General features: G+C 36.8%; 1 protein-coding gene and 1 long non-coding RNA gene across 18 annotated transcripts in view; one reads left to right on the plus strand and one right to left on the minus strand.

Moving 5' to 3' along the window:
• Positions 1-18,100, plus strand: part of DIAPH3 (diaphanous related formin 3) — a 512,559-nt gene that overhangs the window by 131,185 nt on the left and 363,274 nt on the right. The window contains exons 1-2 of one of the 17 annotated variants that reach the window (XM_077855475.1): positions 14,613-14,688; positions 15,743-15,788. The exons of 13 other annotated variants lie outside the window; for them this stretch is intronic. In XM_077855475.1, coding sequence (XP_077711601.1) covers positions 15,766-15,788 — 23 coding nt within the window. In that variant the 5' untranslated portion in view covers positions 14,613-14,688; positions 15,743-15,765. Of the gene's footprint in view, positions 1-14,612; positions 14,689-14,714; positions 14,979-15,742; positions 15,789-18,100 lie in introns of those variants that run through there. 3 more of the 17 variants (XM_077855473.1, XM_077855474.1, XM_077855472.1) reach the window with 3 other exon arrangements.
• Positions 15,434-16,600, minus strand: LOC144287951 (uncharacterized). Its single transcript, XR_013355828.1, has 2 exons — positions 16,478-16,600; positions 15,434-15,768 (listed from the first exon to the last, which is right to left on the minus strand). It is a non-coding gene; the product is annotated as an uncharacterized LOC144287951 (long non-coding RNA).

The raw sequence follows: 18,100 nt of genomic DNA on the forward strand, positions 1-18,100 counted from the left end.
TTTGTCATTTGATTGTCAGACATGCTGGTCAGGGGTGAACTCCTGTTAATAGTTTCTTGTGTATTTTTGCTCCAGATTTTTAAAGTACATATGTTAGTATGTTTATATACTTATTTTACTTTACCTTACTGTTGCATACTTTTTTTTTTTTTTTTTTAAAGATGAACCTAGGAACTACAGTTTGGTTGCTCTGCACAATATTAGTATTGTATTTAAATTAGCATTCTTCTATCCTTTATATCACCTTAAATCCTTTGATTTTTCTAGTTCTTTTTGAAACAGCATCATCATCTTGCTGGTTCCATTAATGTGGTAAACAAATATTTGACACTGTTCACTATATCTCTGTGAAGCGATGTGCATATCTTTTTGAAAATCATGATTTGACATTAGAGGTTTGTGGAATGTGAGAATTCCTCAAAATTATCCTAGAAATTCATGGAGGGAGTAGATGGGAGAAAATCTGAGTTTTCTACATCCTCTGCCTATCCCAGGGTTGGCGGAAGGGACAGTGAATATGATGAAAGGTAGGGTGTTTGTTGAGTGGAGAAGACTTAGTGTCCCACCTTAATTGTCAGTGCGGTCCCCCAGGCCATCATCCTTCCTCCCTGCCTGCAGAGCCCCTATTCTTAGTTGATCTAAATGATGTTGTGTGGGGTGAGATGTATGTGTGTATGGGGGCTTGCAGGTTCTTTAAACTGAAATATCGACAAATTAAACCTTTCTCTTACCAATGGACCTCTTCTTTTTTTAAACTTTTATTTATTCATTTATTTTTAATTTAATTAATAAACATATGGTGTATTATTAGTTTCAGAGGTAGAGTTCAGTGATCGGTTGTATATAATACCCCGTGCTCATTATATCACATGCTCTCCTTAATGACCATCACTCCGTTACTCTATTCCCCTACCCACCTCCCCTCCAGCAACCCTCAGTTTGTTTCCAATGGTTAAGAGTCTGCTGTAGTTTATCTCTCTGGTTTTGTCTTATTTTTCCCTCCCTTCCTCTATGCTTCTCTGTTTTGTTTCTTAAATTCCACATCTGAGTGAAATCATGTGATAATTGTCTTTCTCTGATTGATTCCTTTTGCTTAGCATAATACCTGCTAGATCTGCATGGTTGCAAATGGCAAGATTTCATTTTTTGATGGTTGAGTAGTATTCCATTGTTTGTGTATTTATGTGTGTGTATAAATATATATATATAAATGTGATATATATACCACATCTTCTTTATCTGGTCATCAGTTGATGGGTATCTTGGCTCTTTCCATAGTTTGGCTGTTGTGGACATTGCTGCTATGAACATTGGGGTGCAGGTGCCCCTTTGGATCACTACATTTGTATCTTTGGTGGAAGGTGGGCCTCTTCTTAAAGCTTAATTATACCATGTTATGATCCTAGAGGAGTCTCTGTTGCTTTTGTCAGTCTTACCAGATGCTTTCCTAGGAAGGAGATGGAATGGAACCAGAATGAGACTATATCTAATATCTATATCTATATCTATATATCTATCTATATATCTATATCTATATATAAAATGTGTGTGTGTGCACGCAGTGTATAAGCTATCAGAATCTTAACAGGAAGACAGAAACCAGAGAGCGCAGGTAAATTTTTTTTTTTTTAAGTTAATACCAAAAATTGGTTAGATATCTCATGGAGAGACTGAGAAACCAAATAGGAAACAGTGAGGCACTTGATGAGCAGTAACAGGAAGCTGCTCCCCTCCTGTACTGGAAGGAGAGAAAGAGAACTGTTCTGGAAGCTAATGGGCTGATGTTGAATGGCAGAAATTGGATCCATGGGGAAGATGCAGCTGTTACCAGAGAAACTTCCAAGGCAGAGGAAGAGAGAGAGCATTATTCCCTGTTTCTTTTTTCTTCCCACTGGTCATGCCTAGCAGGGAACAGCTGATTACCAACCCTGGGAGCTGAAGCTGCCAGAGTCAGCCCCTTTGAAACTAGAACAGAGCAGCAGAAGGGGAAGAAGAGAAAACCAGGACAAGAGTCAAGATTCTGTAAGTTAGTGAGTGGGACACAGTATAGATCAGTACAAGTTAAATTCTTGTAGTTTCACTGGATATGTAGGTAGGTTCTTCATCTTAACTACCAGGGGCTTTAAGTAAGTATTTTCATAATATGCTACAGGACTTGAATCAGTCATAAACCTTCTAAAACTAAAAAGGACTCTCCTGCTCTGAATATCCTGAAACTACGTCGACTTGAAGTTGTCAGTTGAGTCCTGCTAAATAAAGGGTCATGTGCTGAGCTTCTCTGTTGACTTCATTCCTTTTTTAATATTTCACTTTTGCTTCCCAAAGATCTTTTTTTTTTTAAGATTTTTAAAATTTATTTATTCATGAGAGATTGGGGGGGGGGGCGTGGAGAGGGGAGAGGCAGAGACACAGGCAGAGGGAGAAACAGGTTCCACGTAGGGAGCCTGACATGGGACTAGATCCCTGGTCTCCAGAATCATGCCCTGGACTGAAGGCGGCACTAAACCGCTGAGCCACCTGGGCTGCCCAGATCTTTTTTCTATTTATGACTTCTCCCTTGATTCTGTTTAAAAACCAAAACACTTTATCATTTATTTCATTTTCTCTAACAGCTGCCCTGCTTCACAAACACACATACAAACTCCTGGTTTTGTGGAGATACAAATAGACCCCGTTGGTGCCCTGGAGTTCTGAATGTGTTACAGTAGATACAGAAGTGAGGTTAGGAATAACAACTTCTGTATTCCTGGCTAAGTTGCAAAGCACAACTGGGACTTCTGAAGGTTCGGTGTAGTTCATCCCACTGAATCAAACTTGCCATGTTGTCATGAGTAACAAGAACAGACAACTCTAGGTCAGGGTCAGGATCCCTTCCCCACTTTCACCAGTTGGATAAATCAGTCTTTCTGGGTAGTGGTTGGTGGAAGAAAATCTTCACATAATGAGTTGGAAGAAGTGACAGAGGGAATTAATCCCTTCTATTCTCTTCTGGGGATCATAGTAGTAGGCCTCTCCCTGTGTAGAAATGAGATGAGGAGGATAGTAAATGTTCTCACTAATTATATGCTCTAGTTTATTTTTATTCCCCTGACATATTTTAGAATTTTAAAGTAAGACATGAGCTATACAAAAAAATTAAATAAGCCTTAGAAAAAAGTTTGAGAATTAATAATATGTACAGATGTATGGTGTTATTAACAGTGATAATTTCTGAAGTGGATGATGAGAGGAGTAAAGGTTTTCCTAGGTGACCTAATTCCTAAATTTCTTGTGTTTCAATCTTTTTCTTTCTTTCCTCTAATTAGTGATACCAGAAGGGCGAGTCATTCAGGTGGCTCTGTTTTCCTTCCTGTGCTGCTTTGATAGAGTAGCTGCTAGTTACTTGAGGTATTTAAACTAATTAAGGGGTGGGGGGGGGAATCCAAAACACTTCAGGGGCTCAAGAGGTACATGTGGCTAGTGGCAAATTGAACAACATACACAAATCATTTACATCATTGTAAAAACATTCTATTGGACATTGCACCTTGGTTCTTCGTAGGTCCTTGCTTTTTTGGCATAATTATATCCTCAAAGTTAGGTTCAGGACTATGGGAATATATAAAGGAATTGAAGTCTGAAAGATTAAAGAATTTTTAAAACCTCCAAGGATGATCGAGCATTTGTATCAAAAGCACTGAGAGAAGAAATGAGTGATCTAAGGGAGGCTGCCTTCATTGAAGGAGTACTGTCTTGGAAGGATAAGGCAAAGGGAATAAGCTTCATATCAGCTGTTAAGGAATAGAAATGGAGAGGAGAGGTATGGTGTGTCTGACAATACAAAAGCTATGATCCATGGGCAGCCTTCAGTGTGGCTGGCAGTAGCTGGGATGAGGGAATCAGCAATATGGCACATCATAGAAACATCCCCTTTGATAGGTTAAACATTAGTTGGTTGCATATTTATTTTACGGAACTTTTCTCAGGGAGATGCACTTTTACTTCTTCAAAGTATTTTTTTATAGGTTGTTTTCTAATAAAAAGTCATAAAGTATAGGTAGGATGTTAATATTCTTCATTTCTTTAGACAATATCATATATCTTAGGACATGCTTTGTATTATTTATGTCTAAATTAACATTCAAGATCCATAACTTTTATGGCCCTTAATATTTCCTTATTAAAGAAATATTTGTTGAAAATGACCTCTAATTTTAGGTCATTTTGCAGTCTTTTCCAAAGTGTTCTAAAAGAATGAAATATTAATGAAAAATACCCTGAAAGAAAAATGTTTATAAATGAGTAGTAACCTGATATTTTAAAGGGCATGCCAGTACATTCCAGTGCTTTCACAGTCCTTCCAAAGTTGCTGTAATTTCTTTGAGGGACCTTCCAGAAGAATGATGTTCCCGCTGATAGGAGACTTTCTGTTTTGTGTATTGTCATTCATACTACAGCTTGGTTTTGGCTTATAGATGTATTAAAATGTATTATAATTATTTGGTTTCAGAGTTAACTCTATCTGCGTCTGAAAAGCTTTGACTTTGAATTAAAGGTTAATAATAAAAGTACAGTACATTGAAAATATAGTAATTGCTTTTAACTGAGAAATACATATATTCTGTACATGGTGAATAAGAGCTGTGTAGCTCAATTTGTACTTGACCTGAAAGGTCCTAGAATTGTAAAGTCCTCCCAATCTACTTTATAATATATAGATGTCCTAGTCTATTTAAAATAAAATATAAATTGCCATTTGAATAGCCAAGATTAATTTTATAAAAAAATACTCTATTCAAATGTAAAGTCAGTCACAATTAACGTAGTGTCTCAGACCTTTTTAAAATACAGCAGTTTGATATTCAGCATAAAAGAAAAAATATGTGACTGAAAACTAATTTTTCAAAAAGATTACTGTTTAAAAGACAACAAAAGGTAGTGTTGTAAGAATTTGGGAGAAATACTGTTCTTAAAATTGTATAGTTGTTCCTTACTGTAGCAGTGAAATACAAGAAACTTTGCTTTTCAATGATAATTGTCCATGTCCTCAGAGAATGTAAGCCTTCTATGTCCAAATCTGTAACAGTTATCAGAATGATGTTATTTACTGAATACTTTGGTTTCTTTGGCAAGTATAAATATATGTAGTGGAAAAATTGCTGAACTGCAGATTCTAAAACCCCCTAGTTATTTAATATCCTACATACAGAGTCTACATAGTTTGTTCTTTAGACTAATTTTTTCGGCCTTGTTAGATGTTTTAAAAGTATTGCGTGGTGTGGGGCTCCTGGGTGGCTCAGTTAATTAAGTGTCCAACTCTTGATCTCAGCTCCAGTCTTGAACTTGAGGATCCTGAGTTCAAGCCCCATGCTGGGTATGGAACCTTCTTTAAAAAAAAAAAAGTATTCCTTAGTAAAGAATTAAAAATAGGATTTTTTTGTCTTGGTATTTCCTGCTGTCTCTATACCTAAGAAGGTACATCACTAAAGTTGATCTTTGAACAACATAGGTTTGTGTGTATCCACCTACATGTAGCTATTTTCTTTTAGAATTTCTCAGTATTTTCTGTAGCTTACTGTATTATAAGAATACAGTATATAACACATATACAACATATCTGTTAATTAACTGGATATGTTATCCGTAAGACTTCTGGTCAACAGTAGACTATTAGTAGCTGAGTTTTTGGGGAGTCAAAGTGTTTACATGGATAAACTTTTCCACTGTGCCAGAGGGGATTAGTATCCCTAACACACCCAAGTTGTTCAAAGATTAACTGTATATATAAGGCCTGAATACAAAGGTAGGTAAAATAATATTGACAATAGGAGGAAGTTGTAATTTTTATAATTCAGAAAAGCTTGTGAATTAAAACTCAACTTTATCATCCATGTTAGTCATGGATTTCCAAGTCTTTTGTTATGGGGTAATCAATATATGTGAGACAGAAGTAGGTGTAGTTTTCATTTGTTAAACCTCTTTTATATGTTAAAATTCATAAAAGATAAACACTTCAGGGTTAGATCCACTGAGGTCACTTGGAGTCCCTCTGTGGAGCTAAAAAATAGGCTCATTTGAGCAGAAGTCCAATAGAGCTTTGTATAGGAAATGTTCTTGATCTGTGCTGTTCAGTACTCAAAACATAGGACCATTCAGCCCATAAATTGTGCTTACTGTGACTAAGGAATGGAATTTATTGTTTTTAAATATTTATTTATTCATGAGAAACAGGCAGAGACATAGGCTGAGGGAGAAGCAGGCTCCTTACAGGGAGCCCAATGAGAGACTAGATCCCGGAACCCCGGGATCATGCCCTGAGCCAAAGACAGACGCTCAGCTGCTGAGCCTCCCAGGCATCCTAGGGATGGAATTTAAATTTAAATCCACGTTACTAGAGGCTTCCCTTTTGGACAATAGTTTTACAGATGAGAAAGTCATATGATATTCTTGGTGTGCTTGTTTTGAGCCTTTGCATTCTTGAGTCTCTATAGGTATGGCTACTTTCTCTGGCATGCTATGGATTTCTGAGGAGGTACACAGAATATTCTGTTGTTGTGGGACTGTAATATGGGACTCAGGAGATCAGGGTGCATGTTAAATGGAGTTGAATAGTAAAAAGAGAACAGGGAAATTAAAACAGGAATTAAAATGCATGAGCTGGTATACTGCTCATTTTTCAGGATAGGGGATCAAGTATTTTGAGTGTCTTTATACACCTGTCTGTTGGAAAACTAGTAGAAGTCCAAGGCCTTCTCCCTGTCCTCAAATTGCTGAGATTCCATTTGGAGCAAAATGTCTAACACAGCATAGACTAAGTAATACCACCAGCTCTTACCTAATTTAATCTTTAAGTGTGTGGTATGGGTAAAATGCCACCAGTGTACGGCAGAAGGGTCTATTTGTTAATCTACTCATGCAACAAGAATTCTCAGGGGCTGTGCTAGGTATCATGATAATGAGACATAGTGAGGAGAGACTTAGACAATACGTAATAAATAGAAGATACCACTTCAGTTAAGAAAAAATAAGGGACTGAGAGTAATAGATAGAGGGCTTTTAGATGCAAACTGGTCAGAGAATGTCTTTGAGGTGGTAAAGTTTACGAGCATAAGTAGACAAGGAATTAGTTAAGAGAGGCTCAGGGTTTGGTGCAGGCTTGAAGTATCCCCTGGGCAGCAGAGCCCTTTGGTAGGGAAACAGTGTGGCAGGAGGGTGGAGAGAGGGAGGTGGAGTCCCAGAAGCCATGGAGTCATCAGAGAGTTGGGCAGTGCCCAGGTCATGAGAGGCCTTAAAAGTGATTTGGTAGAGAGATAAGATTTTTAATCTAAATAAGTATGAGGCTGTTAATGAGTTTTACACAGGAAATGACATATTTCTAAATATACCTGTTAAAGGAACTGCTGCAGGGAGAATGGATTGAAGTGAAGGAGTAGACAGATCAAGAAGGAGACTATGGCATAGTCACAGGAGTGATGTGTTGAGCATGGCTTGGATGAGTAGTAGTGGCAGAGCAAGGAGTTGGGTGGATTGCAAACAAATTAGAAGCAGAAACTGGAGGACATGTTTAGATTGGATGGTGTGAATGAAAACGTGACTGAAAACGAAGGTGTGAATGAAAACGAAGAATTAAGAATGCCACCTAGGTTGTGTGTGACCTGAACAAATAGGCGGATAGTAATGCCATTAACTGGGACAGGGGAAGATGATTTTATGACTGGTTTCATGCATTTAGAGAAAATATATTATTAGTCTTAACCAGGTTAAGTTTGATATGTTTGAGTTTCACAGTTTAAGATACCAAGCAAGCAGCTAAATCATGGAGTCTGGAGCTCTGTGGAGAAATGTAGAGGTATTTATGTATTGTTTGTATATAGATTGTACATAAAGCCCTGCGAATAGTTGAGAATTCAGGTAGGACAGGTAGGGGTGCGTGCGCGCGCGCGTGTGTGTGTGTGTGTGTATAAAGATATAGAAGAAGGCCCAGAATAAGCCCTGGGGAATCTCCAGCAATTATCCATGGTCTATAAAGGCAAAAGAATCCAGGAAAGAGTGGTCATTTGGGAGGAGGAGAACCCAGAAAGACTGGTTGCCTTGAGCCTAAGAGAGGGAATGTTTCAGTAGGGAAAGTGACAAACCACAGAATCTTGAGACCTGGTGCAAGATATTACTGTCAGAATTGGCAAGAGGAGGGTTGTTGGTGACCTTTGCGAAAAGCAATTTTGTGGAGTCTGGGTGGCAGAAGCCAGATGAAGTGAGATGGAATAAATGGACAGTGAAGAACTACCGACCATTCTTGTGATGAAATTGAGACCTTTTGCTATAAAAGAAAGAGAAATGGACATAACTAGAGGGATATCTGGGGCCAGGCAGGTAAAACCCAGTAAGTGAATGGAGAAACTTAAATTAATGGGAGTTCAAAGAAGAAGGACACTTGAATTGGCTCTTGAAAGATGAAATAGTTTCATTTGCAGCTGAGGATGCAGTTCTGTGGAGGGGAGCATTGTAAGGGAACATGCAATGAACTTGATCGAATCAGCAGCAGATGATAGACTTAATAATGAAGTTTATGGGACGGGTGTTGGGCAGTAGCAGCAAGTACTTAGGATGAAAACGTGATGGAAGACCTGCAATGTAATGATTTTTCCCCCTATACATTGGTTGTCAAATTACTCAATTTAAAATGAATAATTCATTAATGCTTTCCTGAAGTAATGATGTTTTGATTTGATACCAAGAAACCTCCTTACTCATATTTAATACATTCCCAATGATTTCTTTTCCTACAATGTTTCTTTTAATAGTGAACTGAAATTTTGATCAGAGCACATGCTAGGATATGTTATTTTACCTCTATAGTTCTCTTACTTTCATCTAAAGATCAAGAACTCATGTTTCTTATTTTGGTGATTTGTTTTTCATCACTGCAGTTCATCTGGTTTTCTTTTCATTTTATTTTGAACACTTTGGCTAGACGTTTTATACTTTTCAGTATATTATAGTTTTTTTTTTTCAGTATATTATAGTTAAAAAAGTAACCAGGAGAATAAATTTCTTAGTTTGTTACTCTGTTTCATCTAATGTTAGAAGTGAGAATGACTGGTTTAAAATACATAAATTCTTTAAAGTCCAATTCCTAGAAAATGCACATTAATGAGTATATTTTGAAGTTTGGAAGATTTTTAAATCAGAACATTGTTTAGTTCTTGGATTTCTGAATTTCCTTTCTGGCTGCATAATTTAGTGTAATTTTTATGGATGGGCTATCCATTGGGATGTGGGTGTATGTTTGTTTTGCCCTACAGGGCATGTTAATTGCTTTGTGGGGGGGGAGGGCGTTCATTTCAAGTATTTAGTCACCTTGCTAAGAGTAGGTGAAAATGAAAGCTAAAATAAGCTATAATTATATTCAGCTTTGGTGATATATTACTCTGACAGAGGAATGTAAATTGGATTTGGATATTACACAGTATTAAAGCTGACCTTCTAAGGTTAAGGTATAAAATTTGTTACTTTGTCACATGTGACCAGTGATATTTTTTTTCCCCTTTTAGGATGTTTCTTATATTGATTTTTTTTTTTAGCAAAATAACTGTTTCCCTAGGCATTTATGTAAGATTATTCTTTGGGGTAATTAAAAAGTTTTTTTCTTACTATGAAAAGAGTGCATTATAGGAGGACAAATAATACACAAAAGCAAAATGAAAAAAAGTGGAATATTATCTACTTAGACACTGTAACTTGGGTGGAAGTATGTATGTGTCTACTGAGGAAACCTTTTTGTTTAATGCTATTGGTTTTTTTGGAAAAAAAGTGGCTAAAGCGGGGCATGATAAATGATTCACATATATCCTAAACATCCTTTGGATTCAAAAGATTAAAAATCCATTTCTTTTCTCTCTAGGCTTTTGATGTGGAGGCCAGGGTAGTGCCTGTCTATTTCTTAGTAGAAATAGATGTGGAGGCCAGCCTGTGTCTATTCTACGTCTTAAAGTAGACACAGGTTGATTATATACTCCACATCTATGATGCATTAGATGATGCAAAATCTTCCTCATATTGCTATTTTAAGGTGTAATGGAAATGTGGCATCTCTTACAAAGTATAGAGTATAGAATTCTTTAAGAAGTCTTTTTGATGATGTCTGTCAATTATATACACATATGTTCACATCTGCTTCTGTGGCACTTTTTAAAATGTCACTGAAAAAGCTTTTTCAAAGCATTAGGCTTAGTTTTCATAGAAATAGCCATTTTTTACAATGATTTGTCTGTTTATGTAATTTTAATTAAATTATCTAATTACAGTAATTAATACTACTGGCAAAAATATATTTGGAAACAAACCTCACCTCCCATTGGTTGTAGTGGAGGTTACTTGAGCATAACGAGGCAGTCCTACTTCTCCCTGCCAGGGAGGTACCATGGAGACCAGGTGGGGAACTCAGATTCCCACTCATTTTCAGCAATAACAAGAAACCTCTGCTTGGGGCACCTGGGTGGCTCAGGCGGTTACATGTCTGCCTTTAGCTCAGATCATGATCCCAGGGTTCTGGAATTGAGCTCCACATCTGCCTCCCTGCTCAGCAGGGTACCTGCTTCTCCCTCTCCCTCTGCAGCTCCCCCTGCTTGTGCTCTATCCCTCTCTCTCTAATAAATAAATAAAAATCTTAAAAAACAAAATCAAACCCAAAACCTCTTCCCAAGAAGTCAGCGAAGGCTAATTGGAGAACACGGACTTCTGTTTTCACCCCAAACATTAAGGTGATGCTTTCCTTCATCCACTGGAGAAGTATGATAGGATGGAAGCTAAAAAAATAAGAGGTTGAAGTAAAATCTGGAGTATTATAACGTAATAACCTAAGCTTCCAGCTTTCAACATAAACACTGTCTTACTGAGAAGGAGGAAGATCACAAACTGAATGCAAAAAGACAAGTTATTAATAGGTGGCAACACTGAGTTGACAGAGATATTTGAATATTCTTTTAAAAAAGATATTTATTTATTTTAGAGATAGAGAGTGAGTGGGAGGAGGATCAGAGGAAGAGAGACAAGTCAATTCTGTGCTGAGCATGGAGTCCAGTGCCGGGTTCAATCCCACAGCCCTGCAACCATGACCTGAGCTGAAATCAAGAGTCAGATGCTTAATGGACTGAGCCATCCAGGCCTCCTGAGATATTTGAAGCATCCTTAAAGGATGCTTAAAGGAGCTATCATAAAGATGTTTTAATGAACAATTAAGAATATGCTGGAAGAAAAAGAATAATCTCAGCAAATAAATAGAAGAAACTATTCTTTTATAAAGCTCAAAAGGAAATTTTAGAATTGAAAAATACAGTAACTGAAATGAAAAACTCCCTGGAGGAGTACAACAAAAAATATAGGAACGAGAGGAAGGAATTGGTGAACTGCAGTATAGAATAATAGAAATTACCCAGTCTAAACAGAAAATGAAAAAAATGTCATGGTGACTTGTGGTGCTATAACCAAAGACTGAACATTTTGTTATCTAGATCCAAAAGGACTTGAGAAAGAGGGCAAGGTAAAAGTATATGAAGAAATAATGGTTAAATATTTTCCAAATTTGGCAAAAGACAAACCTACAGATTCAAGAGACCAAATGAACCATTAAAGAACTAATATTAAAATGTATCATAGTCAAACTTCTGGCAACTGAAAACAGAAAAAAAAAAATCAGGAAAGCAGCAAGAGATGCTACTTTAGTTATGGGGAGAACCAATTGGAATGGCACTGGATTTCTCATTAGAAACTATGGAGGCCCAAAGCATGTGGCAAAGCAGTTTTTAAATGAAGAAAGCAAAGAATAGGTCAGAATCTTACATGCTGTAAATCTATCCTTCAAGAATGAAGGGGAAATCAAAACATACTCAGATGAGGGAAAAACAAAGGGAACTTGTGGCCAGAAGATGTAACTTAATGGACTGGCTAGAGAGGGACACCTGGGTGGCTCAATGGTTGAGCATCTACCTTTGGCTCGGGTCGTGATCCTGGGGTCCTGGGATGGAGTCCTGTATCGGGCTCCCTGCAGGGAGCCTGCTTCTCCCTCTCTCTATGTTTCTGCCTCTCTCTCTCTGTCTCTCATGAATAAGTAAATAAAATCTTAAAAAAAAAGAAAAAACTGGCTAAAGAACATTTTCTAAATAAACCACAAAAGAAGACATCCTTGAAATACTAGGAAGAAAAAGTGTACAGTGTAAGTAAAAATATGGGTAGTTATACTTTTCTTGAATTTTCTAAATTATGTTTGTTAGAAGCAGAAATTATATCTGTCTCATATGGTTCTAAATCGATGTAGAAGAAACACTTAACCCAACTATACTCTAAATGGGTAGGGTAAAGGTTCATAAAGGGAGATGTATTAGCTTGGGCTGCTATAACAAAAGGGCTACAGACTGAGTGGCTTAAATTCATTCTTCTCACAATTTTGGAGGCTGGAAGCCTTAAGATCATAGGGTGACAGCAGGGTTGGTTTCTTATGTGGCCTGTTTCTTTGGTTTGCAGATGGCCATTGCGTTGTAGTATCTTCACATGGCCTTTCCTCTGTGGGTGTGCAATCTTGGTGTCTTTTTCTCTTACAAGGATGGACAGTAGTCAGATTAGGGCCCTATCCTTATGCTGTCACTTAAACTTAATTATCTTTGTAAAGGCCTTATCTCCAAATACAGTCATATTGTGAGTTTGGGCTTCAACATAAGAATTTCGGGGGATACTCTTTTATTTATAACAGGAGGGAAGGTTTGTACAATTCACTCAAGCTTGTAAAATGATGATGCCAATAAACTCTGATATATTATGATGTACCTACAGTGACCTCTAAAAGAGCTATATGAGCTATAAATAAATACAATAAATTAATAAAAAATGGAATTCTATAACATGTTTAGTAAGCCACGGGAAGACAGGGAAAAGAAAGTAAACAAATAGAATGAACAGGATCCGAAAAATAAATACTAGAGTGAGACCTTAACATGTCAATAATTACATTAAGTGTAAGTGGTTATGCCAATTAAAGGAGATTGGCAGAGTAGATTAAAAAATATCACCTGATTATATGCTTACTATCAGAAATTCACTTCAAATATATTGATATAGACAGAAGGAAAGTGAAAAGGTAATAAAACATATTATGCAAACATTAATCAAATGGCGGTTGTGGCTATTTTAATATCCAGTGCTGTAGATCTCAGAGTAAAGAAAAAGAGGGATTTTTATGTCATTCCACCAAAAGACCTACTCTTCAAACATCAGATGTGCACAATGTATGAAGCAAAAATCCTAGAATAGGTAAATCCACAATTAGATTTGGAGACCTGACCACTTGATTCACAACTTAGAACACCTAGATGAAAAACCACCAAAGGTGGAGGAACTCAACACTGATATCAAGCAAAAGTACATAATGTGTATTTATAGAGCATCCCATCTAACAGCAGAGTACACATTCTTTTCTTGGAACATATACCAACATAGACTGTAATCCTGGGCCACAAAGCAAACCTTATCAAATTCAGAAGAATTGAAATCCTTCCAAATGTATTCTTCCACCAAAAGACTCAAACTAGAAATCAATAACAGAAAGATAACAGGAAGATATCCAAACATTTGGAAAGTAGACAACACACTTGTATAGAATCCTTGAGTCAAAGAAAAAGTCTCAAAGGAAATAAAAAAAAATACACTCAAGTTAATGAAAATACCACCTTTCAGAACCTGCGGCACACATCTAAAGTATTACTGGGAAGGTAATCTGTGGTACCGAATGCCTATGTTAGGGAGAGAAAGAGGAAAAGGACTTTAAGTCAATAATTTTAGCTAACCCCTTCATCTAAAAAAGAAAAAAAACAAAAACCAAAAACACCAAAATCAAAACAATTGGAAACAGAGTAACAATAGAGGAAATCAATGAAATATGGATGTAGTTCTTTGGGAAGATGAATAAAACAGTTAAACCTTTATTATGACAAAAAGAGACAAATTGCCAGGATCAGCAGTAAAGCTTTCTATCACTGCAGACCCTGTGTCACCAGGGTAAATAGGCAATACTACAAACTTTCAACAAAATTGGACAGCTTATTTGAAAGACCGATTCTTCAAAAAGCAAAGTACTACAATACACCTAGTATGAAAAAGAAAATTTGAATTGTCCACTATTAAGGAAATTATGATCTTAATACTCCCTAAAAGACCTTCAAGTACAAATGATTTCCCTGGAAAATTCTACAAAGATTAGACGAAAAAATAATACCAATTCTATACAATCTCATCCAGAAAATACAAGATCAGGGAACAGCTCACAATTTATTTTATGATGCTGGTACTGCTAGCAAAACCAAATAAAGACAATAAAACAAAACCCCAAGCCCCAGATTTACAAACTAATGTCTATCATGTAGACATGAAGATCTTCATCGTAATGGGCTTTATCACAAGGCCAAAGAAGAAAAATCTTATATCAATAGATGCAGACAAAGCTTTGACAAAACTGAACACTTATTCCTGATAAAAACTCTGGGAAAGATAGAAATGTTATGGATTGAGGTTTTTTAAATCCTGATACCTTAGAATGTGACCTTATTTGAAAAGTGGGTCATTGCAGATGTAATAAGATGAGGTCATAAAGGAAGAGAGTAGGCTCTTAATCTGATTTATGTCTCTTTAAGAAGAGAGAGACAGAGTGCCATGTGGTGAGAGGTATGGAAATCCTGGATTAGCCATTATCCCCAGAAGCTGGGAAGAGGCAAGAAAGGGTTCTACCCATGGTCCCAGAGGGAGCCTGGCCCTTCTGACTTTTGTCTTCTAGCCTCCAGAACTATGAGAATGAACTTCTCTTTTATGTCCTCTATTTTGAGGTACTTTGGTATAGCTACTCCAGGAAACTAATAGAGGAAAACTTTCTCAACCAAGAACATGAATCTTCAAAAATTCTAAAGTTAACATTAAATGTTAACGGCTGAACATTTCCACCTCAGGCAGGGGACAAGGTAAGGATGTTTGCTGTCACCCCTCTTGTTCAACATGGTGCTGGTAAAGTTCTAGCTGGAGCAATGAGGTGCAAGCAAAATGAACAAGAACATATAAATCAGAAAGGAGAAAATATTAACTGTCCCTATTTATAGATGATGTAATTGTTTATTACAGTTGAATCTGCAAAAACTAGAACTAAAATCAGTAAGTTCAGCAACAGTGCAGGATTCAAGATAAAAATCAGTTTTTTTTTTTTTTGCAAGATGCAGAAGTTTTAGAGCTTTGTCATACCACAGTTGCATATAGTTGATAATACTGTATACTTAAGGGGAAATTTGTTTTTCATCTGAAAAAAAGATTTCTTTTACTAGCAACAAACTTTTAGAAAACACCATTTACTACTGCTTTTCCGTAACACGCCCCCCCCCCAAAAAAAAAGAAACCCCAACAACTATAAAAAACAAAACTGGTGTAAATCTAACAAATCATGTACAGAACTTATGGTGAAAACTACAAAATCATAATGAAAAAAGTCAAAGTTCTGAATAAATGGAGAGAGATCCTGTGTTCTTCATGTTTGCTTGATTGGGTTCTTGGCAAAATTCAATTCCTTGCAGTTGTGAGACATCTCTTTTTTTTCTTGGTGGCTCTCATGTGAGGGTTGTTTCAGCTCTAGAGCCCGCTCCCGCCCTTGCCATGTTCCTTCCTTCTTTCCTCAGTCTTCAAACACATGAAGGCAGATTGAGCCCGATTCATACTTTTATATCTCTCTTTCTTCTAGCTTCTCTTTGATCCCACTGGGAAATGCTTTCAAGTTCAAGGAACAGGTAATTAGACTGGATTCACCTGCATAATTTAGGATAATCTATTTTAAAATACGCTGATTAGTAACCTCAGTTTCCTTTTTTATTTCCTCTTTTGCTATATCAGATAATCATAGCTCCTGGTGTTAGGAAATGGTGTTTTCCAGAGGACGGGTGGGATGACTCTGCCTACCACATATGCCTAATGGTTTCCCATTGCCCATAACATTGTGTAGGTTTTTTTTTTTTTTTTTTTTTTTTTTTTTTTTTTTTTTTTTTTCAGAAGCTCTTTCTTACTTTTTTGGTTTTATCTGATACAGCCACTTCTGGTAGTCAGCACAGGCCAGGTAGTCAGCACAGGCCATGTCTTTCATATTTAATACATTTGCATATATTTCCTCCGCCTCAGAAACTGCTCTATCTTTGACTTTTCCTTCAAGACTCAGGTCAGACCTCAGTGGCTTTGTTCTTAGGAGAAGTAGATCCTTCTGTTCCCTTAGCACCAGGATTATAACACTTATTACATTATGCAAATAATTTAGCTCAACATTTGTTTCAACTACTAGTCTGTGATCCTTTCAAGGACAGAGAACATATTTTATTCAGTTTTGTATTTGTCATACCTACTGCTGTATGGGGCACCCAGTGAGCCCTTCCTAAAGGCTGAGTGACTTCATTAATGAACATTTGTTGTAGTAGTAATGAAATCTCACCCTTTAAGCTGCAGTCAATCAAGTCCTAAAGTGTGTTGAGAACAGGGACTCTAGATCCATCATCCTTGGTTTAGTGTGGATAAGTACCAGTTCTGAAATCAGAATTGATGTTTTTGGCATGAAGTTTCAGTGATGCTATAGAGAGAGCATCACTGCTTTGTGCAGTATATAAAGTCAGGGTGTGAGCCTGGGCATCAGCAGACCTGGGTGCTATTTCTGAGTGACCTTAACCTCGGTCTGTGTGTTCTTCTACTTATAGATAGAAATGGAAGGAAATACAATTTTATTTTAAAACCATTATGGAAGTACTTATTCTGTCCAGATGCTGAGGAATTTAAAGACAAAATTAGAAATGATCCCTTTCCTACAGGCATCTGTAACTGGCCAGGTTGGCCTTAGGATGTGGTAGTTTTATTCCAGCTCTGACGATCTATGATGCATTGGTCTTTCACTCCCTGGGGCACATTTAGGAGAAGTGATAACTAAGTGTAGTTTGTGGGGAAACCTATGTGGGTAGTGTTCATCTGGTCAGGCAGTAAATCTAAGACCCGATTGTTGCCTCTTTTTTTTCTTTTATTCTTTTTTTAATTTAAATTCATTTTGCCAACGTATAGTATAACACTCAGTGCTCATCCCATCAAGTGCCCTCCTTAGTGTTGCTTCTTCTGCTCAACAAGGTGACTGTATTTGCTTCGCAAAGCCAACAATACCTAGGAAACCACTTTGCATACCTTTGATTTCATCCTGTCTGAGGAAGCAATAACTGAATTTCAAAGCCTAAGCTGCTTTGAACATTTAAAGATAGTTTGAACGTTTAATCCTAGAGACCTGCTCTCCTTCTCTTTTTTTTTTCCTCCCCCTTCTGTTACCTCTTCACCTCTTTTCTCCTGTGTTGAGCCCCCTGCTAGCAGTGCTACATGGCAATATACTTAGAAGTTTTTTCTTGAAGCAATTAAAAGAGAAGAGTTTGATATTTCCTGTTACAGAATTTTAAGAGGTAGATTTTGTGTTAAATTAGTACTTAACACATTACTTTTTGCTGTTTTAAAGCAATTTTTTCCCCAATACAAATGACATACTAATCTCTATGTCATTTCTATTCATGAAGAAGAAACATTTGCACAGTGTTTATTCATCCATGAATGTAGTTTGTAGTTAAACCACATAATGCCTGATGGTACTATGCTGACAGGCACAGAATAAATAGAACAGATTTTGTTTTCTGAAGATTGATCATTTATAGATCAGTTGATAATTTTTTCTCCAGGTTGCTTCTTACATTGATGATGAGAAATTTTTTACTTTTGTAAGGAGCTATGGATTTCAATGAACCCCTGTCAGGACCACAGACCTACCTACTCAATATCACTTTTTATCTTGAACATCTTTTAGAGAAGTAATATTTGCCCCTAGTTTGAAAAATAATGTTGCTGGAAATAGTAAGGGTAGGGGCCAAGGTTTTGAAAGAATGAGTTTGTGAGTGACAGCTTATTAGTAACTATATGCTGGCCTTGCAAATTTTTAAGAAAATAGGGAGTCTTTTTTTGTATATTTGTGTTTTAAAACAACCTTTCAATAAGTACTTTTACCAGCTTTATATGCGTAAGCATTTAAGTGTTTCTT

Source organism: Canis aureus, chromosome 17, assembly GCF_053574225.1.
Source record: "Canis aureus isolate CA01 chromosome 17, VMU_Caureus_v.1.0, whole genome shotgun sequence".
Lineage (NCBI taxonomy): Eukaryota > Metazoa > Chordata > Mammalia > Carnivora > Canidae > Canis > Canis aureus.